Below are 26254 nucleotides of genomic sequence, written 5' to 3'. Positions count from 1 at the left end.
GATGATCAGACTCTTGTGTGATTCTGCCGACAGAATTACCTCCATTTGTTTTTTTTCCCTATTAAAAGTTTCCATCACTGCCTCCCCACCCCCAATATTGACAGATTGAAAGGAGAAGGCAAGAGATAAGGCCACTAAAAGTGTCCCTCAGCTGTGTTTTTGTGATTTTGTAGGGCAGCATTAGTTAAATTAGAAAACCGCTGGCAAGCAGACTCCACACAAAGCCATGCTTGATGGCCTTCCAGAGAACATGTCACCAATCTAATAAGGATCTAGGCCCAAACATGGCACAGGACATTTCACAGAAATTAAACATCTAGTTATGTCACAGTTTAAAAATAAATACTAATTCCTGCTGGAAGGCGCAACATTCCTGAAGTGTGATCCCCAGGGCAGAAAAAGAGGTCAGAACATGACAAAAGATGTAGAAAGTATGCAGAATCTGGGTCTGGGTACCAACAGTTTTCTTCCTGCTGCTTCACAGCAGCTGACAGTAGCAGATCTTGGTTTAGAAAAGCCTACAAAGACATCCTTTTGTGCCACCAGTAAGTATAACCTTGCACTTGAAGAAAGTCTACAACACCTAACAAATCAAAAGGAAGGGAACAATGGCAAAAAGTTAATTCAGAATGAAGTTACAGGTTCCACCATTCAAGACAGCATTCACTTTCTACAAATGAACCTTCTTGTAAAATGCAGTCATAACTGATACTACATGAACAGGATAGCTATCTCAAACATAGCAGATGTCCATTTCCGCAGGCAGCACAACATTTCTTTGCTGCTGACTTCCCCCTTGAGGTTATCAAGGTCATTATTAAAGGAAGACTAGAGCTCATTTTAACATTTATAGCCATGAATTTGATTTTTAAACTACTTTATGATGACTTATTCTTATTTTTCAATCCAGAAATTATTCTGAAATCACTGAAAACAGTTACATATAAGTTTGGGGATTTGTGGGGCTTTTAGATTTTGCGAGGTGTTTTTATTTGATTGGTTTTCAACAAACTAAAAGCGCAACAATTACTGATGGAATCACTTGTTCCATTTAAAGAACAAAACACAACTCCCTCCCTCCCCACTCAGGTCAGTTGCCAGGTGCTCACCTACTGCAGAACCCTTCTAAACTTTGAGTTTCAGCTCAGCAATCATGAGCCAAATCATATATATAAGTATTGATGTTTGCCACTCTACAGTTAAATTACATCAACCATCAATGCAATCAACTCATTAGCTGTTTTTTATTGAGCACCAACATTCATTACTTACTTTTCAATTCTTTGATTAAGCAACATATTGCCTGTATTCCCAGTCTACATCTACCAGATGATTAGCTCAATAATACTGATAATCTTCTCAAGTCAAAAGAGCTGGGAAGGGAAGTAACTGAAACCCCTATGAGCAGACTCAATTTACTCCTTTTGTGTATAACATCAATACACTAAACTACTAGCAATACAATCCAGCAAATGAAACTTCAAACGTGCTAAGTTAGAGAGTAATTTTAACAAAAAGTCACAGCAGGTCATTAAAATGCCCCTTAATTGTTTCTAGATCATACTCCGTTATCCTTCCACAACCTTCCTGGCATGCTGAGATTTTAAATCTCTTCTGACTGATGTAAGCAGCAAGACCAGAATTGAAGTGCGATTGTCACATACGGAGTCTGAATGCCAAAGGTCAAAACAGCTTACTGGTATGCTGGCCCACTGCACCAAATTTTATATCTTTTCTGTCCCTTGGTTATTGCCTGACATGATTTAACAACTGTAATTCCTTATTTAACGATGTCAAAGGTTTTTAGGAAATTGACTGTATTTCACCAACGATATATTTCTTCTTGATTACAGAGTGGTTAAAATGATTTTAAACCAAGACAGCAAAATAAAGCAGTAATAAAATCAATAAAAGGTGCTTAAAACATTCCTTCTATTAGGTAATGGCATTTAAAATATCCGTAGCTTGTAATGGCACTTAGGATATGCCCAAAAATCAATGAGCTAAATTACTTATTGAACTAGTTAATTTGAACATTGAGTTTTATATGTATATTGATAAAACAAGCTACAAGAATAGTGGGTCTATTTGAATTTCACGGTCAGATGTCTCCCTCTGCTGGAAAAAAAACCCTCTAAAAACGCCACCAGATTTTTATTTTTTTTTTAAGCAGCTACACTAAAGGATGTAACGTCTTAAAAACTCCACAAGAGGTCTCTAATTCTCGTAGAGTTTGTCAATTAATGCTGCTTTTACCGAAACCAGCAAGTATTAAAAGATGCTAAACAGCAACACAGAACTTTAGATTTCACCCAGAATACCGCCATTTGGTGAGACCTGAGAAATATGTGAAAAACACATAAGGTGGGAAAAGTGTAGAAAATAAGGTATATCATAATGTTTTAAAAACAGTGAGACCATCCTCAAGAATTTTGCTAATACTTCTTGTGTTAATAATTCCTCCATATTCAGGAATAACAGCCTCGGGGGTTCTATTTTCTTGCTAGAAGTACAAAAACCAAGCTGTGTGTCTACCAGTCCTACTCTTGACATGCAAAAACCCTCTTACAGAGACTAGCCTGAGCACTCAACTTAGTTCAGAGCCTGTTTCTCCTTTACATTGAGGAAAGCCGTGCTTCAGAAAAGAAAAACGTTTACAAAATAAGAGAGACTTAAGTATGGCAGATTTGCCTGCAAAACAAAACAAATTAGCCAAACGCAGTCCCCTCAGAAGAAAGCAAACACTGATGGTAGTAAAGACTTCTGCTTATTTACAGACTTATATGACTGCAGTAGTAGGAACCCTGAAGTTACTCGAAGCTCTGGAACGAGAGGCAAGGCGACGGCGCTCTTCAGCCCAGGTGCAACAACTCCCGAAGTTGCAGAGACCAGACACAGAAGCTAAGGCAGAGCGCACTGCTCAGGGCAGGATACCACCCCGTATGTGCTATTAGCGCTCTATCAAGATGAGAGGACAGCACCCCTGCATTTTAAACCTGCAGTCTAGTGGCGATGATACGATTATGACATCATTCTGAGGCCCCTCTCTCATTTTTTGAAAGGTCATGGTGATTAGGAGACGTTCCTGACAACTGGAAAAAGGCAAATGCCACGCTCATCTTCCACAAGAGCAGGGGAAGGAGCCGGGGAAGGCTGGTCAACCCCGGACACCTCCGCCCTTGGAAGGATTATGGGGCAAACGCTATGGCAGGCCATTTAGTCAGAAGGTGGACAAGGACCCTCTGGCTTTGGCCGAACTTGGCTCGGCGGGGCTGTCCGCTTCCCTCAGACCCCCGCTGACAAGAACCAGCCCCGCAGCCGCCCCCCCTCGAGTTGGGGGGGGGGGGGGTGTCCATCCCGATATCTCCCCTACAGGGAGAAAGGAGGCCAGCACCCCCGGAGACCCCCCAGGCGAAGGGCCTCTCACCGGCTGCCCGCCTCCCTGCTCCGCCGGCCCGCCCCTCACCTCCGGGCGGAGCGAACCGACTTCCCCAAGATGGTGCCGCGCCGCCGACAGCGGAACTCTACCTTCCCAAGATGGCGGCGGCGCATCCGTCTCCCGCGACCTCTCCAAGATGGTGTCTTGCTGACGATGACCTCTTAAAGATGGCGGCGGTGGCCCCGCCCCGAAGCGGGGTAGGCTGGGAGCCGGGCCGTGCGGCGGGGAGCGGGCCTGGTGCGGGCAGGCGGTCGGGCCGGGCTGGCGGCAGAGCGGAGGCGGGCGGTCGCCATGCCGGAGCTGGCGGTGGACCGTGTGGTGGTGCACCCGCTGGTGCTGCTCAGCGTCGTCGACCACTTCAACAGGTGGGGGCCGGGCGGGCGCGGCGGCGCCGCCGTCGCGGCGCTGAGTCACGGCCACGGGCCGGGCCGGGCCGTGAGGGGAGCGGGGCCGTGAGGGGAGCGGCGCGCTGTGCCTCGGGGCGGGCAGATGGGGGTGGAAGGGACCCCGCGCCGTGAGGGGAGCGGTGGGGCCGGGCCCGGGCCCGGCGTTCGGTGCCGAGGGCCACGATCCCCGGGTGGCGGAGGGAGCGCGGCCTGCGGGAGCCGCCGGAACCCCCGGCCCGCCGCCGCCGCCGTTGTTTTCCTCGTCAGGAGGCGCGTGGGGAGCGATCGGGTGCTGTGAGGGGGCTCGGAAACAGCGTCCTGCACCTTAAAACACGAGCGGGGGAGAAGCGGGGTAGTCCCCTAAAGCTGCACTGAGCAGGGGGTCAGGTCGTATCCTTCTAAACACCTAGTGTAATTTGTGTCTAATTTAACTTAATTGCGCCAATTGACAAGCAGTTTTAATGTTTAAAAAAAAAAAAAAATCTGACAAGGCGAACAAGCCTGCCACTGTGAAAGCAAATCATGGATGACACCGAGCAGTTTTAAGAGCTTACTCACTTTTTTATAGCCCATTGTCCTGTGGGGAGGCTGCAGCGGTGCGTATTTTGGGTCACGTTCCCCTCGTTAGCTGCATCGGACCGTATTCTGCTTCGTTGGGTTACGAGGCTTGGTCCTGATGGCACCGAAACGCCTTTTTCTAGATGTAAATTAACAATCAGTAATAAAACGATCATAACGCCTTTTCTTCTATTCCAACGCACATACTGTTTAACTTGCGGAAATTAGCCAAAACAGCTTGTCCACTGATATCTTCTTTCCTGAATCAGGCTTTTTTGTCCTCGGAACTGACAGTCTTTTCCATTTAGAATAGGAAAGGTTGGGAATCAGAAGCGAGTCGTCGGTGTGCTGCTGGGCTCGTGGCAGAAAAAAATACTAGATGTGTCCAACAGTTTTGCAGGTGAGTTTGGGTGTCCTGCCCTTGTTCAAACCTACTGAATTATTTAATAGATTAATTGCGTTTGTGGGGTTTTTTTTAAGCCACCCGGCCAGACCACAGATTCTTCTCTCCACAAAACAGCCTATATCAAACAAAAAATGCTAACTGCTGTCAAAAATAGACCTATTCCAGACAGTCTTGCGCTGCACCTTCCCTGTTAAATTGTGCAATCTGGAATGTTTCGGGAGCGGTGAATATTTTGCTGCATTGGACTCGCTGACCTCTGCTGAGGGATCAGCGTCTCTACATGTCATGCCGAAATCGCAGCGCTCGGCGCTGATGTAGCTGTTACATCTTGTGTAAAGATTTAATGCATGTTTTAGCTTTACATCTTTTCCTCAGATTCTGTCCGGTTAAATACTAGTTCTTTCCTTAAGTAAAGTTCTTAGTACTCTTGGAATAGTTTTCTCTTAAATACTTACATGTGATGGTAAAAGTACTCCTTGAGTGAATGGCTTTTGCTGACCCGTTTGTGTTGGATCATTTCATTCCCAGTGGGGCTACTCTGTGACAAAGCAAAACTACCTCAGTTTATATATGGAGTTTCACAGTTTATATGGAGTTCTTCTCCCAAGTGTGGACTATTTTTTTTTTTTTTCTAACTTTTGGAGGAACTTTTTCTCATCTGAGTTGAAAAGAGATTTTTTTTGCCATTTTGGTAGCTTTGAAGCTATTAAAGCTATAGCTATAAAAGCTATGAAGCTTTTACTATACCGATAAATTAAAAGGCTGAGACCAGTCTTTGTTCTCAGAACTGAGCCTGTGTCCCTGTGTACCTGCTAACTGATAAACTAGTCATGTGCTCGACGGTAAATCATCCCTACTTAAAGTGCCTCGTTATGTTCTAGCAGTCTATAAAGTGCTGATGACGTGTTCTACACGGAAAACTAATTTTTCCCTAAATGGACTGCTGTTGATCACCAAGCTGTGAAGTCTGCTGGGATACTCAGTTTATCATATCGAATGTCTGCGCACACTGTTGAGTCACTTCTGTATGCGGGAGGATTCCTCTCCGATGCTTGATGTTGTCCACCGAGGGTAACCCTCAGAACGCTTTGCACTTCATTCCTCCCTTTTAAACTGTTAGTAATTATGCGACGGCCTCGGCCTGGGAGAACTGGCCGGCACTGTAGGTCACCTTGTGCAGCGTAGTGTTGCAGAACAGCTAAAACCGATTAAAGTCCGCTCTCCTTTAGCAGCCAAAGATACCCTAAAACATGCTGTTTCTATAAACATTTTCATTCTGGAAGCTGGATTCTTAAATATTGATCTTTTGTTTTATTCCCAGTACCTTTTGATGAGGACGACAAGGATGATACTGTGTGGTTTCTAGACCATGACTATCTGGAGAACATGTATGGAATGTTTAAGAAGGTCAACGGTAAGTTGAGGCGGTCGTGCAGTCAGGGATATGCTCCTGGAAACTTCCAAGACTCTGCACAGGGAAGTGAATTCATTGTGAGGTAGAGAGGTAATTGCTCACATAAGGAGCCGCTCCATGCTAATTCCTTGCACAGCTTCACTTTCACTGATGGTTTTCCATGGGTTAATGTGTGCAAGTAGTTTCTGTTCTTAACACATTAATTCATACCTCGCTAGTTTTCCCAAGTGTCTTAACAGCTTTGTATCTTCAGAATAATTCAGGTTTCAAAAACGCCATCATTTCTGACGAACTTCAAAGCTTTCTCCTCTGTAACCCATTCTACGCACATGTGCCCTGAGATTAGTTTTTTATGAATGTAAACATTACAAACTCACATTTTATAAGTAATGATTCTAATTGCTCTTCACCACCTTTTTTAGAAAGTGTCTTTACTGCAGTTTGAGACTTCAGAGCTGAATGCTCAGTCATAACTTCAGTTCCTAGGAATTTTCTTATCCCTGGGACCAGCTGTCATTCTCATGATACAGTTTATGTTTCTAGAATTTTTGCATTTCTGGATGTCAGAGTTTCAAGCTGACACATCCTGATATCTGCAAAATTAATAAATCATATGAAATGTCCAGATTAGTTAAGAACCTAGGAGTAAAGTTATATATGTGATTAGTAAGCTACAATAAGTAAGTACGATTAGTAAACTGTCACTAGCCATGTCATCGTCTTGCCTACTGTAATTCGTTTCCCCCTCCTTTACGCTCGTCTTCTGCATGGGTGAGATTTTCACCCTTGATTTGCTAATTCAGTCTCCGCCTAAATCTTTCTGCTGTTGTCTTACCATGCGACTCTGATGTCGAATCCTTTCTGGTTTTATTCAGCTAGAGAAAGAATAGTTGGTTGGTACCACACGGGCCCGAAACTGCACAAAAACGACATCGCCATCAATGAGCTGATGAAAAGATACTGTCCTAACTCTGTAAGTCTGGCAATTTTTTTGTTTTGGTTATTTTTCCCCTCTCTCTTCCTAAATGGGTGAGCTGGGAATCCTTGGCCCCCGCATTTGTTACTGGTGATAATAGCATGTGAAAGACCTGGTAGCCGTAAAGTGATTGAGGACCTCAGATCAGAGTCTTTTGAAACAGCTGTAGATGTCTTTTCTCAGTGCCTGAAGTTAACACCTCTGAGCAGCCAGCACACCATTGCTGTGCAGCAAAGAGCTGACTTAGGTACTTTTTTTCTAGTCTTTGAATGAAACCTGGTTTTCCGAAATGTTTGCTTCTTCCGTAAGGTGTTGGTGATTATTGACGTGAAGCCAAAGGACCTGGGGCTGCCCACAGAAGCTTATATTTCGGTTGAAGAAGTTCATGATGTGAGTATTTAATAGTCTCTCTGCCTTTTCCTGTGAAACGGGTTTCCATTAAAAGATGGCTGTGAGGATTTTCTGAAGGGTGCACATCGCGTGGCACATAGCTGCGTTTTATCTGTGGGACGTTGCATTCACTAGTGAGGGCCTGTGACTTGCAGCCAAAATCTGCTGAAAAAGAATTTAAATCCCAGTCATAACGTAAGCCCTTGTAACTAAAGCTTTCATCCACTGATGCTCTTGGAAGAAAAGCTGTGCATTTCTGTTTGACCTAAGGAATTCCACAGCTCCGGTTGTCTGATTTAAATGCTTCTTACCTGTTTCTGTCATGTCTGTGGCCATGAAGAAAGTCACAGATTGTCACTTTGACACGTCAGCCTGTTTGCAGAGGTGGTGTGTGTAATTGCGTGCTTATTCATTTGTGCCAGTGCTGAGTAGGTAGGTCAGGCGTGAGCAACACTCACTAACGACTCGCAGCACCATGCAGACAAATAACATACAGTAGTAAGTCAGCTTTAGCTTTTCATTTGCAATTCTTTGATTTAAATTACATTCTGGATGTATGTAAAAAAAATTTGATCCTGTGCCTGTCTGAGGCCCTCGGTATGGCGAATAAGCTGCTGCAAGTATCCCAGGTCTTGTATCTGCAGGATTTGTTCTTGGTTTTGTGAATTCATGACAGTCCCAGTCGTGCTTTCTATTTACAGCTGTGTGCTGGTCCAGGTAATGGTTTTGAAAACACATGGGTAAAACTCATTCTCAGAAATTCAGCCTGTGAATCTTTCAGAACTCTTCCTTAATCACCGGTGTCTAAACTGTAATTTTAATGTGATTGGGTTTTTTTTCTGGACCTGCATATATACGTGTAACTGGCTGAGAGCAAATATCGGGATGGCAAAAGGTATCCCTAAGTGTAGTAAGGTTGTATCAGGAAAGAAATAATTATGATACTTAGTGAGACTCTCTGTTCTACCCACCAGTACGTAGGCCAGCAAAATACATTAATTGAAAATTACACAGACCACAAGAAAGAATAAATTGTTAGCAACTCTGGCCTTGTGATAGTTGGTAATGCTAATTAAATCAAGGAAAATCCAACTAGAGCCTTTCCTTTCTGATTTCTTGTGGACTGTTTATAACTACTTTGCTCAGGTCACGAATACAGTTTCTCATACTCTATCTAAAATTCTATGCTTTTAAAAGGCATTGTGATTCACTTACAAACTTCTGCCCTTAGCTGCGTACTTGAGTCCCCTGATACTCTGTTTTGCCATAATTTGCCCCGTGGCCTCTTCCTGACCCTGTAAACAGGCACCAGTTAGTCTTACGCTGTGACGTGTGGGTTGTCCCGCTGTTGGTGTGTGAGACAGCTGTACGGGGCAGTTGGCTGCACCTCTGCACCCGCAGTCAGCTGTGTGCTCGGTCTGACCGTGTCTCCTCTGTCCTCGCCCCTCGAAGGATGGCACTCCGACCTCCAAGACGTTTGAGCACGTGACCAGTGAGATCGGAGCAGAGGAGGCGGAGGAAGTTGGTGTTGAACACTTGCTACGGTAAGCGCCTTTGACATGAAAGCCTTCTTGTACGACTTAACGTAGCAGTGAACGTGATCCATCTGGCATCTCCCAGTGCCAGCTTCCCGAGGGAAGTGCACATCTTGTTAAATACGCTACTTAAATTCTAAAAACGTATTCATTTAGCAGCCTCACTTGGCATATTCACTCATTGCTCGTGAAAAGTGGGACTGCCCACCGATGAGATGATGAAAACTACACATTCGTTCTATCAAAGCTGCAGATTATTGCATTGTTTGGAACTGTCCCCAGCCGCTGTGGACCTCACAGAGCAGGACTGCATGGGAGTGGTGTTGAGGGTCTGTAACTCCAGTCAAAAAGCGAGCGGTCACCCTGTACAAACCACACTGCCTTTTCACCAGTCAGAAATCCTGTTTATTCTGTCTGTCCCTCTGTTGTTACAAGTATTGTTCCAGAGAGAACATACAGGCATCACAGGGTACAACAATGATCTATTTTAGATGTACGTTGTTACATACATCAGTTTGTTTGCATTCTTTGACTTGGAGCATTCATTTCAGTTGTACTTCAGCTGTGCTTCAGACTGCTTTTCTGTTTAAGCTGGAAAGGTCCCTGCAGCGAGCGTGCCCACCTACTAAGGAGAATGCAGAGTAACGTTCTAATGCTGATCCTTTGTTGTGCGTGTTTCAGAGATATCAAGGATACAACGGTGGGCACTCTGTCCCAGCGGATCACAAATCAGGTCCATGGCTTGAAGGGACTGAACTCCAAGCTTCTGGACATCAGGAGCTACCTAGAGAAAGTAGCCATGGGCAAGCTCCCCATCAATCACCAGATCATCTACCATCTGCAGGATGTCTTCAACCTGCTACCAGACGTCAACCTGCAAGAGTTTGTCAAGGCCTTTTATCTGAAGACCAATGACCAGATGGTGGTAGTTTATCTGGCTTCTCTTATCCGTTCCGTGGTTGCCCTGCACAACCTCATTAACAACAAGATTGCCAACAGGGATGCAGAGAAGAAAGAAGGACAGGAAAAAGAAGAAAGTAAAAAGGAGAGAAAAGACGAGAAGGAGAAAGACAAGGAGAAGAGTGATGTCAAGAAAGAGGAGAAAAAGGAGAAAAAGTAAAATGTGTAGGTTTTTTATTTGTAAATTAAAAATCTTGTAAACTAAATCACTTTGCTGGGTTCTTTTCTCTTGTTGAAGTGGTCAGTGCTCTGCATTCCTCTACTTTGGTATCTGCTTTTTGTGTTGATTAGAAGGTGGCTGGATAGATCTTCTCAAAATGGCAGCTGTCACAACAGGCAGTTACTGTAGGGTCTTGGCAGTAGGCAGGGAAGAGGTAAAAGCCAGGGGGAACTTTAAATTATTTTTTTTTTATTTTGTTTTTTTAGTGCAGCACTCTTCCAGTGCTCCTTCGGGGCCGTTCAGGCCAACAGCTGAGGATTTCTACCACGCACTGTGTTAGCCTTCACGCTAGGTACTTCTCTTACCCGACACTGAGATTTTACAGTGCGAGAGCTGGTTTATTAACATCGGTTCATTTTTGAGCCGAGGAGGTGCTGAGTTCTGGAAGCACCACGGAGTGAAGTGGAAGGAGGTTGTTGCTACTGCTGGCTGCTTTCTTCCAGCTGTACCTTGTGCTGAGCGGGGTTTGGTGTGGTTTCCTTTTCTGCTGTCTTTGCTAGCTGGCCAGTGACGGGATCAGGGTTCACTGGTTTGTTACCTGACACTATAAAAAAAAACAAACAACCAAACAAAAAACCCCGCACTTCTGGCTCATGTGAGGCTCTGCAGGGGTGGAAACAGAGGGGAGCGAAGATGGGATCCTGCTCCGATCCTGGGGGAAGGCGGTGCATGGTGCTACCACGCTATGAACATCTTCCCTTCCTCCCATAAGGCATCAGGTCATTGCCGTCTCAGGCTCACAGTGTGTGTATGCATTTGCAGTCTTTGAGGCTAATTAATTACAATTAGCCAATTTTCATGCAACACAGACATCTGTATGTTTAATCTGGTTCCTATTTGCACAGTCCCTGGGTACCTGGTCGCCTGTCGGTGTTGCGGAGGTGGCACATGGCTGCTGTTGTGCTGTTGCAGCTTCCACAGCTCTGCTGGTGACAGAACCGGCTTTGCTGCCTGCTGGGGGGGGGGCACAGAGCACCCTGCCAGCCCACGTCTTGCTCCTCAGGCTTCGTGGCTAAAACATTTGTGGTGGCACTGAAGCAGGCTGGCCTCTTGTGCTGGCACGACACCGGGGACGCACTGGGGAGCCTCCCTTGTGCAGCATCTTGGGGACAGCCACACCTACACCCTGCCGTCCTGTGCCCCATCGCTGTCCCACACCAGGACAACAGGGACAGGGAGTGCAGGTCGCTGCTCCCTGCCCTCCTGGGCCAAAGGAGCAGGATGGATGTGTGCTGCCGCACCTCCTAGGAGATGGCACAGAGGGTGACGTGCCTCTCCCAGGCACCAGATGCCACCGATTCCCCTGCCACCTCCCAGGCCAGGCCCAGAGCTCCAGGTGGGCACGGCCACTGTGTCGGCGCACTCGTGCCAGGAGCCTGCAAAGTGGCAGCAGCCCGCCACAGCGACTGAAGCATTTATTCTGGGACTGGGCCGGCACCGGCTGTGCCACAGCTGGCACAAGTACAGACTATTAAAAAAAAAAAACAAAACAACAAAACCACAACAAACCACCCCAAACCCACACAAAGAATCAACCACCCAAAGCAGCTGCTGAAAAGCAAAGTCATGGCAAAATTACTGGATGCAGGCTGCTCCTCGGTGATACGAATAGTGGGTTTGTTTAGTTCTGCTTGTGTTGGATTTTTTTTTTTTTTTTTTACTAAACACCGCCAGCCTGTGGCCATGGGCCTCATTCACCTGATTTGGTTCCACCAATGCTGCTCTGGGTTCCACACGGTGGCACAGGGAGGCAGATCCACCCCTGGCAAAGCGTCCAGGAGACATTTTTAGCGGCGTGTGATTATAGGTTGGGTGAAGGCAGGCAGGAGTGCTGCGCCCAGCCTGACGCTCCTGGGCACTGTGCGCATGGAAAAAAATACATGTTATTTATGACGCCGCTGACAAGTTCTGGGCACCCATGGCGGCCCTTCAGCCGAGTCCCCGCACTGCAGGGCGGGACTGTCCCCCCACGCGACACACCGACCAGGGACACAGACCTCGGCAGCTGCTTATCATTTATTGCACAAGAAGTCGGCGTCGCTGAGGCAGGATGGTGCAGTACAAAACTATCCGGTTGCCGGTCAAAAGCTATTGCAGTGTCTTGTATCCATAGACTTCCTTTATGTACAGCTATGTACACCAACGCTCACACGCGTCCGTCCGTCCCCCTATGCACGCTGGAGGGACAGCAGCGGAGGCGGCATACAGGCAAGGGGCAGAGGCCTGATCCTGCCCTCACCCGCAGCTCCGGGAGCTCCTGCCACCAGCCCAGCCGGCGACAGAGGAAACGGAGTTTGGGCCAAACCCATGAACCAAGCAAAGCCAAATGTCATCGGAGCCCCCGAGGCTGCTGCGGAGCACCAGCTCCGAGCAACACACCACTTAAATATTAAATACAACAGCACAGGGGCCGTACACTTGCAAATCAAAACACGCAATGGACATGGTCAGCCAGGCCCCAGGTTCGAGTGGACACGGGTCTGGCGTGGGAAGGGGCCATCCTGGTCCTCATGTGGTGCATCAGCCCCAGCAGCAGCGACGAGGGGTTCTGTTACTTTTGCTAGGTGCAGGATCAGGCCCAAAAGTGACCCGAGAGTCGGTTCGAGAGCCATTTCATTTACCCTCCTCACCTGCATGTATTAAAACGCCATGAAAAGGCAGAAAAGACTAAGGGCAAAAAATAGCCTGTGCCGAAACCAGATCTCAAAGTTAACTGTGCCGGCGATGGGGGACCGGGGAGCCTCGGTGCACTGCACACTGCCTGCCAAGGCCCAGGGCTTCTCCCGTCCCCTCCGTGCCACCCCGCGCCCCTCGTGAGCTGAGCAGCGCCAGGATTTACATCCACCTCCCCGCCACACCTCAAATTTGTTTGGGGAGGGAAACGCGGACCCGTTTCCCCCGGGGCTGTGTCAGTGCAGATCTCGCACAGGAACAAGAGCAAGAGCGTCCGCAGCTGCCTGAGCACCATCCTGCGGAGAGGGCTCGGCGCTGGGCTCCGCCGGCACCGGCGGGCAGGACCTCGTGTCCGGCAGCGCTCCAGGGCCCTCCCCGCCCTGGGAAAGCACCAAAGCTCCATCACTCCTGTCCAAATCCTTCCGTCTCCTCAATCGCATAAAGCAGCTTCTCCTTCAGCTGTTCGTAGCTCTTGTAGGGAGGGAGGTCCAGACGGTTAAAGCTGGAGAGACAGCAGAGGCTGTGAATAGCGCCGCAATCCCAATCCTCCTCCCCACGGCGGGGTCCCCTCCGGCCTCAGCCACGCACAGCAGCTGCAGTACGACGCACGGCCAGGAACAGCAGAGCAGCTACGTCCCACAGGAACGTGGGTGGAGGGGACAGAGGGCGCCCAGGGCCCCACGCAGCCCCACAGAGACTGCCAGCGGTTGTCCCTGTGTGCTCCGAACGGGGCCAAGGAGAAATGACTTACCATGTATGGCTCCGAGGCAGCCACGTCTCTTTGCCAACTTTATCGATGCAGAATTTCTGGGGCCCGTTGCTGCCTGTTAATTATGAGCACAGCAAATCTCATTACACGACCAGGAGCCGAAAAAGAAAACCCTGCGACACGCCGTTAGCCAGCAGATCGCACCATCACCCGCCCTAATGACCCTAGAGACACATCGGGGCATAAATCCACAGCAGCAGTCACCGCCTGTTCTGACCCCTTTGCAGAGAGGATGTACAAGAAGCAAGAATGGAGAAAGCTGGAAAGCATATTCACAGCACAGAGAGACAACAGCATGGCTTCTGAGCAGGAGGGTTAAACAGCAAGTGCTAAAGCCTATTCATCCGTAGAGCCGCAGGACTGAGTGGGTCCATCCGAGAGTTTTAAAGGACCTGGCTCAGGAAGTCTGAGTCACTGAGGTCGCTTTTTAACAGATTGTGAATGCTGGAGAGGTTCCAGGGGGCTGGAAAAAAGCTAATATGCCAGCAAGAATAAATGAGTGGTCTAAGTTAGCTGGTTAGCTTGACACTGATTCCAGGAAAGTAAGGGAAAGGCTGGTAGAGGCCCCAAAAAGTAGCAAATTAAAGGATGACAGCAGAATAATGCCATGCTGTGGTTTTCTGGAAAAGGGGTTTCATCGCACAAAAATCAAATCTCATTCAAAATGAGATTACAAGCTGGACTGACAAAGTTAACTGCGGTGGCACCGTTCACGGCTAAGGAATTTCTCTGGGCACAGCACACCACCGGATTAATCGCCGTGCTTCACTGCCTACATGCTGCGGGCTGCCTCGCACTCTGTGACGCAGACGCAGCAGCCAGGTCCCACCCACCGGCCCCCACACATGGCCGCTGCCCCCACTCGCTTCCCCAGGACCCCCCTCCCCGAGCTGAGCACCCAGGAACACGCACCGATGAGCTCCGCGAACCCCCCGACGGGCAGGCGACAGGTCCCTGTCACAAACTGCAACAGCCGGATCCTCTTCTCGTTGTCCATCTCTTTAACCACCTACGACGAGAACGTGGCAGGAGAGTGGGATCCCCGTCACCCCCAAACCTGCAGCCTGGCCGGGCCTGGGGCACCGTCCTGCAGCACGGCTCCTGCCACGGACACACCGTGCCCTCCGGGCTCAGACACAGCCCGGGGCAGTGCAGCCCACCAGGCACGTGGTCCAGCCCTCGCCTCCAGTCCTGTGTCCTCAGGGACAAGGAGCAGCTCTGCCCAGCCTTGCCCTCCTCCAGAGACGTTTCTGACCCCTTTGTCTCCTGGCCAGACCGGAGCAGCGCCGCCTGAACTGGCGCAGCGCTATTACATGTCACCCCCTCCTGTCACCTTGCCCAAGAGCAGCAGCTATTGCTAGAAGCACGCTGACCACTAAGTGCTGCCTGCTGTCCTCAATGGCAGCGCCGGGGCCTCTGCCAGCCACAGCCAAATGCTTCCTGCTGAACACGTGCTCGCGGTTGTATTTCGTTCTTCCTGACAGCCTGGTGAGGCTGCCTGTCCCGGGACAGCCCTGCCTGCCCCGGGCCTTGGGCAGGGGACAATCCCCGGGCTGGGGGACAGGACAGAGGCACTGCCGGTGCTGGGACTGACCTGCCAGAACCACTGGATCTGTTTGCTGTTCTTGGTGTAGTGCCGGTAGATGGTGTTCTTCTGCCAGTCGTTCATGTCGATCTCCTGCATCCCGCACAGCATCAGCTGGGGACAGGGGACGGTCAGCAGGGGGAGAGAAACGGGGCCCTGCACCCACGCTTGGAAGCACTGACTCCTCCAGTGCTGAGCTGCACGAGCCGCAGGCTCCAGCACTGGGCAATGGGGGTGTCTGGGAGGAATTCCTCACCTCCAACAAGGCATTTTCTTGCTAACGGACCCAACGAGCCACCCCACAGACCCCACCACCTGGGGCAGGGGTACCCCCATGAGCAGAGGCGAGGGACAGAGGGCGTGAGCAGAGCCTGCGCGCTCTGCCGTCACCCACGTGCCATTCTTGGGGCAGCCTGTGGAAGGGCGGGAAGGATCAGTATCTCCGTGTCCCCACCCCAGCACAGGCACCAGCTCACCTCCAGCTCCTTCTCGTCAAAGTACCGCAGCCACTCCAGCGGCACCACCTCGTTGAAGCCGTCCAGGAAAGCCTTGGTCTGCTCCTCCACGCCCCGTGTGAACCTCCAGTCTGTCAGCAGCCTGGGAAGGCAGACGGCAGTCGGCAGACAGCCAGCGCCGCTGGCCCGGCACAGGGAACCCCTGCCATCCCTCCCGCCGGCGGGGAGGGCCCTGGGAGCCAAAGGGGTGCGTGGGGAGGGGGAGAGGGGCTCCTGCAAATCACCAGGGCTCCCCTCAGTTCCCACTAGAGGGTTTCTTCCACCTCCGAACCCAAGAGCAGCAGACAGCGCTGTCGGGGGAACGAGGGGTGCAAACCACGTCCCCTGGCCAGAGCCTACCATCAGCAGGGGGAGTTGGCCCTGGCAGCCCCCAGGCAGCCCAGCCGTGGACAGGCAGGGTGAGCAGCCACGGGACAGGGAGAGAAGTCTCACCCTCTCTCCCCTCTCCTCTTTCCTGAAAGTACTGGCAACTGCCCAGCCAGCAGCAAGCCAGACCGCAGCAGAGCTCAGCCGACCGCGCCAGCCCATACTTGTCACAGGCCACGTAGCCCAGGGAAGCGGCCACGTCCCAAACCCCATGTTCCCACCCAGAACTGCCCTGCAGCCAGTGGGGGTAGGCGCCCGGCAGGGGCCTTGAGACAGCCACTCACATGATGTACTCCTCCTTGTTCTCCTCTGTCACCCGGATGCTCTCGCCACCCTCCTTCAGCTCGTGGGTGGTCACCTTGCCCAGGATCTCCATGTCCTGGATGAAGTACAGCTCCAGGCCACACTCCTCCAGGCTGTTCTCCCTGTAGGAGGACACTGGGATGTGATTTCTGATGGAGGCACCTGGCAGCAGCGAAGGGCCGTGGGGAGAAGTGCTGCCTCCCCCGCAGCAGGACAGGCCCTGGGCCGGGAGGGAGAGCGAGGAACTCACTTGGTCCAGACGATGGAGTTGTAAAACTCAGGGTCGATGGATTCCAGGTCCTTCAGCGTGGGCCGTTTGTTCAGCATCCGCTTGTAGAAGGGCAGCGTGAAGCCGGTATCGATGAACTTCCCATGATACAGAGCCTGTGGTGGGGAGGTGACGCCAGGTCATGGGGAACCCCAGGACAGACATGAGGGGCAAGACAATGCTCCACCACTGGGGCAGCCGCGGGGCAAAAGGGAATCACTCCTGGGGTCTCAGAGCTGCGGCACTCACTCCTGGCTGGCAAATGCGGGGGGAAGGAGCGGGCTCCCCCCAGCAGTGCTGCCCGGGGGTGGCTCGCCCGGTGTGGGGTGCGCTTGCAGCCCCTCTCCCCTCCCCACCACAAATTCCACCGCGTCTCCTTCTCCCTTCGCAGCTCTATTAAGAGCACTTGTTTAAACAGAGCTGTGCTGCGGCTTCCCTGAATCCCTGGCTTCCAGGAGCCCCAAGGCAAAGGCAGCCAAAAATAATGCAGACGCTTGTCTAGAACGGCCCAGCGGTGAGTAATAGTCTGGGGTTTTATTGGTATCCTGCAACGCGCAGGGCAAGGCAGGACAGAGCAGGGACCCGCGCAGCACGCAGCCACCTCCCATCCACACCTCGCGGGGCCGTGAGCCAGGGACCCTGCCTTGAGCTCGGGGAGCTCCTGGCAGCCCCGGGCCGGGCAACCCATGGCACCTTTGCCTTGGGGAATGTGAGACAAACGGGAGGAGCCGCTCTGGGGCTTGGGCAGCTGGAAAATCTCACAACGCTGGGGCTAAAAATAGTCCTCAGAGCTGCAGACCCAACAGCACCTGGGGTGGCAGCCAAAGAACTGGAGCCATCCCCACCACACAGCCCCTGGGAAACCAGGTCCCCTCTGGCCCCATGGCCATTCCCTGTATTTAAAAGGCATCGCCCCACAGCCTTCCCCACAGCACCCCGTCAATGGCCTGCCTCCCACGGACCCACACCTGAGTGAGAAGGAGCTCAAGGAGGGCGACAGCGCTGAGCCGAGGAGAGCCACAAAGCCTGCAGCAGCTTGGGGCTGAGGTCCCCAGCACCACGGGTGGCCCAGACGAGAAAGGTGTGGAGGGGGAGCAACGACGGTGCAGTGCTGTGCTCCCTTTGGCATGCCTTGGGCTGGAAAAAGCCACCAAGCCTACAGCCCCGGGGACACTGGGGTGGAAAAGGCATGCCAAGGGGAGCACCTCATCTGGGCCGCCCACGGTGCTGGGGACCTCAGCCACAGCCCCAGGCTGCCATTAGGGTCCGGGTTCAGAGAGCCACAGAGCCCAGCGCAGCCATGGGCGCGGAGCTTCCCCTCGCCCCGCTGACCACGCTGGTCCCCTGCAAGGCCCCTGCTCTGTAGTGGGGGACAAACGAAGCATCTTGTCTCCCATCACCCCCCCAACCCCTCTCGCCCCGTCACCCCGGGCTCTTACCATGGCGATGAAGCGGCCAATGAAGCGGAAGTAGGTGAGGTGGTCGGGGTTGATGGAGGAGGCAGGGTTGATCTGCAGGCAGTAGTTGTTCTTGCCAGCATACTCAAAGAGGCAGTACATGGGGTTGAGCACCTCGTGGGACAGGAGGAAGAACCACTCCCTGGGGCAAGAGGAAGGGGGAGCGTGGTGACGAGTGGCTCGAGGAGCCAGGGGCACTCAGGGAGGCTGCACCCCGGCAGAGGGGACAGCCACGTGCCTCTGCAGCACCAGGTGCCCATCTCCTCGGGGCAACAGTGCAAGCATTGGGCCCTGGTGCGCCTTGGCGAGGGTGTCCTCTGCTCCAGGGGTGCTCTGCATGGTTTGTAAAGGGCTTCTGGAGACACCAGCAAGAAATACCCCAGTTTACCAGAGACCCCGCTCAGAGCACCAGGGATCCCGACAGGCACCACACTTCTCAGTCCCACCCGTGCTGTCGTACACGTACACACACACGCTGCTGTGCACACACCCCCTCGAGCCTCCCCACACAGGCTCCCCCCGGGAGCCCCACACCAAGCTCAGAGCAGTGTGGGACGGGTACCATCCTGGCTTTGCTGCCCCAGCCGCGCAGGGAGACGGGAGTCCTCAGACGCAGAGGCAGCCCCGGCATCCCGTCCGTGGTTCTACCCTGTGGTAGAACAGCATGACGTAACCTACCATAGGGTAAAACCACTGGCAGGACACAGAGAGAGGCGGAGAGCAGGAGCCCCTGCACCAGAGCCGGGGGCAGCGGCACCACGAAGGAGGAGCAGGTGAGAGCGGCAGGGGGAAGCATTAGCCCAGCACAAGGCAGATGCTCCAAACGAGCTGGCTGAAGCTGACAGGGACACAGGGGCCACCCTCCAGCTGACACACAGCCCGTGCTGCGCGGTTACACCATCCTCGGGTACATCTGCATCCTTGTAGCAACTGCATCCCACCACATCTGCCTTGAAATGCACCGACCATCCCGGGAAACACCAGGGCCCGTCGGCTGCGAGGAGAAGAGGCTGCTCGACGCATCACCTCCACGCCTCAGGGGCAGCAGGCATTGGCACTCAGCGCTGGGGGCTGCAGGAGAGCCCCAGCAGGTCTCTGTGCCAGGGACAGGCTGCTGTGATGCTTTTAGGTCGTTCCACCACTCCCAAAACTCACACCGTTTCCCATTCAAACACCCCTGGGCTCCTCTGCCCAAGCAGGTGCTGCAGAAAGGCGAGGTACCCCAAGCGCAGCTGCCGAACAGACTCCCCTGCCTGCACTGTCCTTTAGGGATTCACGCTGCAGGCAGGGCACAGACCCGCCCAGCAGCAGGCGTGTGGTCCGGCACTCACCTAGCGATGCCACCATAGTCCAGGCCCTCCTCTCCTCGCATGATGATGTACAGGCGGCGCCGCAGGTCGTACGGCTTCATGTTCATGATCTGGGGAGAAGCAAGGGGAAGCGTTCCTGCGGGCTGGTGCAAGGGCCGGCTCCACACCTCCCCAGGCTCTGCGGCCCCAGCACCTCCTCACCTGCTGGAAGGAGTCCTCAAAGAGCGTCTGTCGGGAAACACTGATCTTCACGTGACTGGGCAAGGCGTTTGACTACAAGCAAGACAGAGAGACACAAGGCTTTGTGCAGGCTGGCACAGTGGCTCTCCTCACCTACACCTGCCCACGGGGTCAGGCTGTCCCTGCACCCATCCAGCCCTGCGGCTCAGCAGCCCCCAAGCTGCCAGGGCCCTAGAGCCGCTCTACTCACGTGGCAGAGGAAGCGGAACTGGTGGTACTTCCATCGAAAGCTCCGGTCGTATGCCCCCGGGGAGCCACCCTGCTTGCTCCTGCAACAGCAGCACGAGCCGTGGTTCAGCATTCTCACCTGCTCTGGAGCAAGCTGCCCGGCCCCAGCAGCCTCACCGCTTGCCAAGCGGGAGGAAGATCTCTGGGGCACAGCTCACCTCCATCACAACCAAATGTGAGGCCCTAAACCCACTACTCAGTGTCTTTACAATAAAGCTGACCTCCTTCCTCCACTCCCTATCACAACTGTGGGAAGGCAGCTCGAGTCCCAGCTCCCAGTTTGCAGCCTGGCTGCCGAGTGCGGGGCACAGCCCAAAAATGCTTACCCAGACTCGAATCCAGGGCGCGGGTCCTTGAAGGTGGTGGTGCGAGTGTTGTGGTCCACAAAGTAACGCACACCCTCGTTCGTGTACTTCATCTCCCAGCCGGGTGGCAGCGGCGGCTCCTGGATCATCCTGCCAACAAGGAATGGGTCACCGGGCAGGCACATCACGCATCTCTCACCCTGAACTGCGGCCATCTGGATTGCTGCCCTTGGAGACCACCTTCAGTTTGCAGCTCCGTGCCAGACAAAAGGAAGGATTCATGGTATGGGATTAGCAAGCGCCTGCCTGCAACCTGAGACAGGAGCCCTGCCTGGGCTGCGTTCTCAGCCAGGACTGGCCACAGTTACAGCTTCACTCCCTGTCTGCAGAGAGGTGGCCTCAGTGGAGACCTGGGTCAGGTCCTCAGCCGGGCCAGGTCTCTGGAGAACCGCAACCCAGAGCTCTCAGGAGCCCAAGCAGAGCCATGTAGGAAGGCAACAGGGCAAAAAGCAAGCACCTTTGTGCCGAGGAAGCCCTACAGTCTTCCCCATCACATCCTCAGCTCTACCCTCAGCTCCTGCAAGCCGGAGAGCTGCCCCACAATGCCAAGAGTTGCGGTGTCCAACCCTCCTGGGCTCCAGCACTACCTGCTCGCTGCCTGCAGTTCTCAGTGCTTTTGGCTCCCCAGCGCTGCAGCCCACTCGGTCCCCCGGCACGGACAGCTCTGAGCGCTCAGTAGCCCACGGCATGCACCTTCCGAAACCAGAAGCATCCTCCCTGCTCTCCCCACGGGCTGCCTACCCCTGTGTGCGAGGGTCTTCCCACTGGGTGGTCCGTGTGTTGTGGTTCACGTAATACACTCGCCCATTGTCCTGTCTCTTCTCTAAGAGGAAAGGGAGAGGAAGCATTAGTTGGAGCACCCTGACCCACAGTCCCGAGAACAGCCCTCCCCTTCCCAGCTCACGAGAAGTTTGTCGGCTCCCCCTGTCCCACTCCCCGCCGACACTGCCCTGGCTCATTTGGAAAAGGCAAGATAAAAACCTCTACATTTCTTCTGTGTGCACAAGCTGCTGCACCTCCGGGGAAGGCCGGTGCTCTCCAGTGCCTCCAAGGCCAGTGTGCACGGAGGTGCCACGGCAGAAGCCAGCCCTGCCAACGTGCTGCCAGGCTGGCACAACAGGCGTGCTCGGCCATACATCTCACTGGGCAGGCGGCGCACGCACCCTCCTTGGACACGCAGCGCTCCACAAGCGCGGCATCCCTCCAGACGGATCTGCAGGTGCTTTCTCAAACGCATCCGAACTCCCTGCGTGGCCCTGCTGCCAGGGCACAGCTCGTGCTCCCGGCATGCGCCGCACAGGCACGCACACCCGCACCTCCTGTTGCACACAGGCATAAAAGAACTGTGCCACTCACGCCAGCACCACTGCCCGACCCCTCTGTGCCTACAGCCTCACACCCTTGCTGCACAGCAGCCTCCCAGCACACACTCCCCACGTGTGCCACACACACTTCCCTGGGCACCCCCTTCCCAACACACGCTCACAACACTATTTGCACACTCAGAACAGCAAGTGCCTCCCAGCCACGACTGGGTACCAAGTGCCCTGGCCCAGCGGTGAGCCTGCACCCGCTCCCCACCCTGCCAGCCCACACCCACCCCATGCACCCCGTCTCGTTCTGCCTGCATGCCTACTGACACCGCTCTGCCTCTCGCCAGCCACCCCCTGCGCACGCCCACACACACTCGCTGCCTCCCCACCAACACGTGTGCCCCACACGCAACACACCTCCTCCCTCCACGTGCCTGCGTCACTCCCCCCACGCACGGCCCTGCTCCATGCCGGCAGGGACGCCCTGCACGCACGCTCCCCTGTCACCTCCCAGCCACTGCGCCCCCCCTCACTCCGTCTCACTCCCAGGCTGTGGGAAGCAGCCCGCACACCGTGGCTCAGGCAGACCCCACATGTGATGATCGGGATTGCATCCATCCTGGGGACCCCATCCATCCTAGGGATCCACACTCCAGGGTGCTCAGCCCTGTGCAGAGCTGTGTCTCCCCTCAGTCTGCCCAGCTGACATTGGGGTTGGGGTCCCTCTCCTCACTGATGCAGGAGATGGGCCACCCAGCGCAGCAGCGAATGCTCCAGCACTGTCCCAGTCAAGACTCTGCCCTTGGAGATCTCCTTAGCAGCCTAGGCCCCCTGTGTCCCACTCCCCGCAGTTTTAACCCCTCTCTTGCCCTCCCTGCCTGCCCGGCACAGCACTGCCCGCCTGCTGCCCAACTGCACCCACGAGCATCCCAGCCTGCCCTCTCCAGGGATGCTCTCACTGTGGAGGGAGGACTCTCTGCCCTGGGAATGGCACAGAAACCTTTCAAAATATCCCAACACTCTACGCTTGGGCCCTGGGGAGAGGCAGCCCTGCTCCTGCCGACTCCCAGCCCCGCTGCGGACCAGGGCAGAGCATCCCGGGAGGCACACACAGCAGCGGGACAGATCCCTGCTCAGCAGAGGAGGGGTCTGGGGATGAGCGAGGAGTTGGATCCCCAACCTTTCCCCCTGTCCAAAGAACAACCACAAGCACTTCTGCATTCAGTAGCTGAGAGAGACTGGGAACTCCTCCAGGAAAAGGGGAAAAAGGGAAAAAAAGCTGGATTTCAAATCAGAGACCGTGCTAATCACGGGCAGACTCAGCCCCACATGCAGCAGAGCATGGGAAACGCTGGCTCCCCAGCCACCATTCCCATTAATGCCAGGGATGGGAGAAAAAGAGCTGCGGACAGCACTGTTCTCCCCACGGGGCCGGCAGGGTCCCACTGTGGGTGACCGAGGAGCATCCCCGGTGGGCTGTCTGGTGAGCGCGGCGGCAGGCAGGTGAGGTGCCTCAGTACTTACCCCAGCCAGGAGGAAGGGGACCGAGAGGATCATTGTCGGATGGGGCGCCGGATGACTAGAGACAACAGAGAAGGCAAAAAAACACAAAATAAAAACCAGGGCAGGGACGCCTGGGAAGAGCAGAGTGCGGAGGTGAGCTGTGGAGCCCCCGCTCCCACTCGCCTGCCCTTGGCCCGCAGCTCCCAGAGAACTAGGGAAAAAAAAAAAAAAAAAAAAAAACAAAAAACAACCAACTTGCACACTCGAGGGCGGTTTAAAGAAAAAAAAAAAAAAAAAAAAAAAGAAGGAAAACAAAACAAAACAAGCACAAACTAAACAGGCTGGGGCAGCCAAGGGGGCGGCGGGGCAGGGGCCGTGCCGCACGGAGGGAGCGGGCCGGCCCCGGCGGGCGCAGATGTGCGCGGCTGCTCGGCTGCCGCCGGCCGTCCCCACCAGATACACCTCCAGCCTCCTCCAAGAACCACACACCAGAGGGGAAAAAATATCGCAGGCCTTTCCAATGAAATCATTCCCACAAGCCCTGTCCACGCCCAGCGCTTCCTGGCGGGCCGGCGGCCCCCCCATCCCCCCCCCCCCCCCGCTCCCCGGGCCGGCCGCGGGATGCGCTCGCACTGAGCCCGCATTCATCCCGCGCAGACGGGCGGCTCCGCGCCCCGCCGCCCCCCCCGGCAGGTCGGGGGCCGCCGTACAAAGCACCTTTCTTCTTCCCCGGGGCGGGCAGAGCCGGCCGTCACCCAGCCTGAACCGGGGGATGCCCCGGGATGGTGGGGAGGGGGGGCGAGGGCAGGCTGGCGTGGTGCCCCGCTGCGCCTCCGCTCTCCCCCCGCCGAGGTCCCTGGGGATGGAGGTGCGGCCCCAACACTCGGGGGTGCAGGGGAGAAGGAGGCCTGCAAGTGCTTTTAATGGTTAAATTAAGAAAATCATCGTTACCAAAAAGGCATTTTCATTGCACCTCCGGAGACCCAGCTGCTGGAGAGGGGCCGATGTCCCAGTCCCAGCCCAGCGGGTGTCCCAGCCCTCCATGGGCTGGGGATCGGAGTCAGCCAGGGCTCAGGGAATGGCACCCACAGCCAGGCCCATCCCTCTCACCCGGGGATGGGAGGCAGCCCCAGGCCCGGGCATGGCTGCTATTCGGGGTGCCAGGGCCCCCCACTCTGAGACACTCGGGGTGCTCCATGGCAGCCCAGGGATGTCCTGGGACACACCAGGGACGGGACTAGCACAGTCCGTGCCTCTCCGAGCTTCGTCACTTGTACCCAACCCCATGTGCCAGGCTGGGCGCAGGAGGCACTGCCCGGCACAGCGTTCCTCAGAGTTGGGGCAGTCTCTCAGACAGGCTGGCCAGAGACACGGCCGAGTCACATCCAGAGGTATCACCTCACTGTGACCTAAAAATAACTAATTAAAACAAGCAGGGCAGGGGGAAAAGAACCTGGGGCTGAGCTCGGGGGGGAACCAGCCCTCCTGCGGCTCTCCGCAGCCCCTGGGAACAACCTGGTCCCTTGTGCTGGCAAGACCCTCAGTGCAAGGGATGCTGCGTGTGGGCACAGCCCGGGGAGCCCGGCGGCACCAAGGTGCCTGCTGGCAGAGCGGTCCCCGGCTGCCCCCCGGCCCCCCGAGCTGCGGCTCTGCATCGCCCAGGGCTGCAGCGCTGCTCATCACCTCCCCACCTTCCTCTCCCCGCAAAGAAGGCTGGTGGATGCTGGAGAGGGGAGGGCAAAGCAAAGCAAAGCCCCTGCAGGGAAGGAGGCAGAGCAGGAGCCATCACCGCTGGCAGCAGAGAGCTTGAAACAAAAAGTACAATCGTTTCATCAGGCTAAATTTGGAGCGCGAGTCCCTCCCTCTGCACTCCGCGGAACCCAGCCAGGGCGAGTCGCACAGCGCTGGAGCGGCTCCAAGGATGGCACTGGCAGAGACAGGAGCGAGCGACAGGCCCGGGGCCCTTTTCGGCCTCCGGTGGAAGCCCCCTCCCGCACACCCCTCCGCAGCGGTGCTGCGAACGGCATGCCAAGGAGCGCGGGCGGGCGGAGGGCAGCAGAGCTGTGACAGTCCAGCTCCTGCTGCGAGGCTTGGAAGGGCTGGCGAGCTGTCCAGGGAGAGATGGGCGGCAAGGAAAGGGGCAGAGTAGCTTCCCGTGCCCCCGGGGAGCAGCCCTGGTTGCCTCTTGTGCAGAGCAGCACCGGAGGACACACTCTGCACCCCCCTCCCAGAGAGCATCCGAGCTCCCCACCGGAGCACAGAGTTCGCACCAGTGCTAGCAGTGCTGCTGGGACACGTCAGCCTCCTGGCTTTCTCCGAGAGGAGCTAAACGTCGATGGGAAGCTGGTGACCCTGCTCTGCCCACCTCCACTCCGCACCTGCCTCACCAGACCTCCCCCGCCTTCTGTCAAGAGCTGCGTTTTACACCACAGCACAGCCTTTGCGAGGCACATGTCCGGCTGATGGCAGAGAGCACAGGGACATCACCGCTCCGGGCGGCAGAAACACTCCAGCCTGGCTCTCTCCCAAGCACGGCTCAGCCCCAAGCAAAGGGCCGCCAGCACAGTCCTGGTTATCAGAGGGTGCTCACCACCGCTGGAAGCCAGGTCCTGGCTCCAGCAGCAAAGGCAAGACCGAGACAAGAGTAGTCTCTGCCCAGGAGCTATTCCTCTGCGGGGCTGTTGAGGGATCATTCCCCGAGTAAGGAAATGCAGCTACTCAGCCCAATCCAGGAACAATGGGAAGAAGCAGAGGAAGCAGAAGGAAGCTCACCAAGTCCAGCAGCGCTCGTTCCCTGCGCTCTCTGGTCCCCTGGCTATTGCAGCCCTCACCGTGACCGCACTTGTACCCTGGGCCTTCAGCTACTGCTGCTGACTCCTGCTGCCACCCAAACCCCTGTCCTCAGCCCAATGGAGACATGGGGAGGGACAAGCTCATCCCCAAGAGCCTCCCCTCCTACCACAGACCAGGGCCCCACAGCTTCCTCAGCGTATGCCCCGCTCTGACAGCACGCAGCAAGTCCTGCAAGCCCCCCAGGGCAGCAGCAAGGCTTGGCTGACTGGAGCCAAGGGAGAA

The 26254-nt window shown here is 54.6% G+C and overlaps 2 protein-coding genes across 3 annotated transcripts in view; one reads left to right on the top strand and one right to left on the bottom strand.

The window, feature by feature from the left end:
• Positions 1–3607: 3607 nt before the first annotated feature.
• On the top strand, positions 3608–10270 carry PSMD7 (proteasome 26S subunit, non-ATPase 7). Its single transcript, XM_063334932.1, has 7 exons — positions 3608–3804; positions 4692–4783; positions 6111–6203; positions 7079–7176; positions 7489–7569; positions 9022–9113; positions 9786–10270. Exons 1-7 carry the CDS (start codon positions 3731–3733, stop codon positions 10222–10224), a joined length of 969 nt encoding a protein of 322 aa, XP_063191002.1. The 5' UTR covers positions 3608–3730; the 3' UTR covers positions 10225–10270.
• Positions 10271–12282: 2012 nt separating this feature from the next.
• WWP2 (WW domain containing E3 ubiquitin protein ligase 2) overlaps positions 12283–26254 on the bottom strand; it is a 43384-nt gene continuing 29412 nt past the window's right edge. For both annotated transcript variants that reach the window (XM_063334930.1, XM_063334931.1), the window contains exons 11-24: positions 23201–23255; positions 21105–21186; positions 20325–20453; positions 19961–20039; positions 19732–19803; positions 19552–19640; positions 18203–18362; positions 16746–16879; positions 16477–16617; positions 15788–15908; positions 15321–15425; positions 14639–14735; positions 13709–13781; positions 12283–13459 (exon numbers count right to left, since the gene is read on the bottom strand). In XM_063334930.1, coding sequence (XP_063191000.1) covers positions 13360–13459; positions 13709–13781; positions 14639–14735; positions 15321–15425; positions 15788–15908; positions 16477–16617; positions 16746–16879; positions 18203–18362; positions 19552–19640; positions 19732–19803; positions 19961–20039; positions 20325–20453; positions 21105–21186; positions 23201–23255 — 1437 coding nt within the window. In that variant the 3' untranslated portion in view covers positions 12283–13359. The remainder of the gene's footprint in view (positions 13460–13708; positions 13782–14638; positions 14736–15320; positions 15426–15787; positions 15909–16476; positions 16618–16745; positions 16880–18202; positions 18363–19551; positions 19641–19731; positions 19804–19960; positions 20040–20324; positions 20454–21104; positions 21187–23200; positions 23256–26254) is intronic.

The sequence above is a fragment of the Chroicocephalus ridibundus genome, chromosome 4 (genome assembly GCF_963924245.1).
Source record: "Chroicocephalus ridibundus chromosome 4, bChrRid1.1, whole genome shotgun sequence".
NCBI lineage: Eukaryota > Metazoa > Chordata > Aves > Charadriiformes > Laridae > Chroicocephalus > Chroicocephalus ridibundus.
This window is presented reverse-complemented; position numbering and strand designations above follow the sequence as displayed.

Excerpts from the sequence above, each read along its gene's own strand:
- PSMD7 (XM_063334932.1), top strand. The coding sequence starts at position 3,731 with ATGCCGGAGCTGGCGGTGGACCGTGTGGTGGTGCACCCGCTGGTGCTG. Across the intron at positions 3,805-4,691 it reads GTCGTCGACCACTTCAACAG|AATAGGAAAGGTTGGGAATC; the intron begins GTGGGGGCCGGG and ends TTTTCCATTTAG. Across the intron at positions 4,784-6,110 it reads TGTGTCCAACAGTTTTGCAG|TACCTTTTGATGAGGACGAC; the intron begins GTGAGTTTGGGT and ends TTTTATTCCCAG.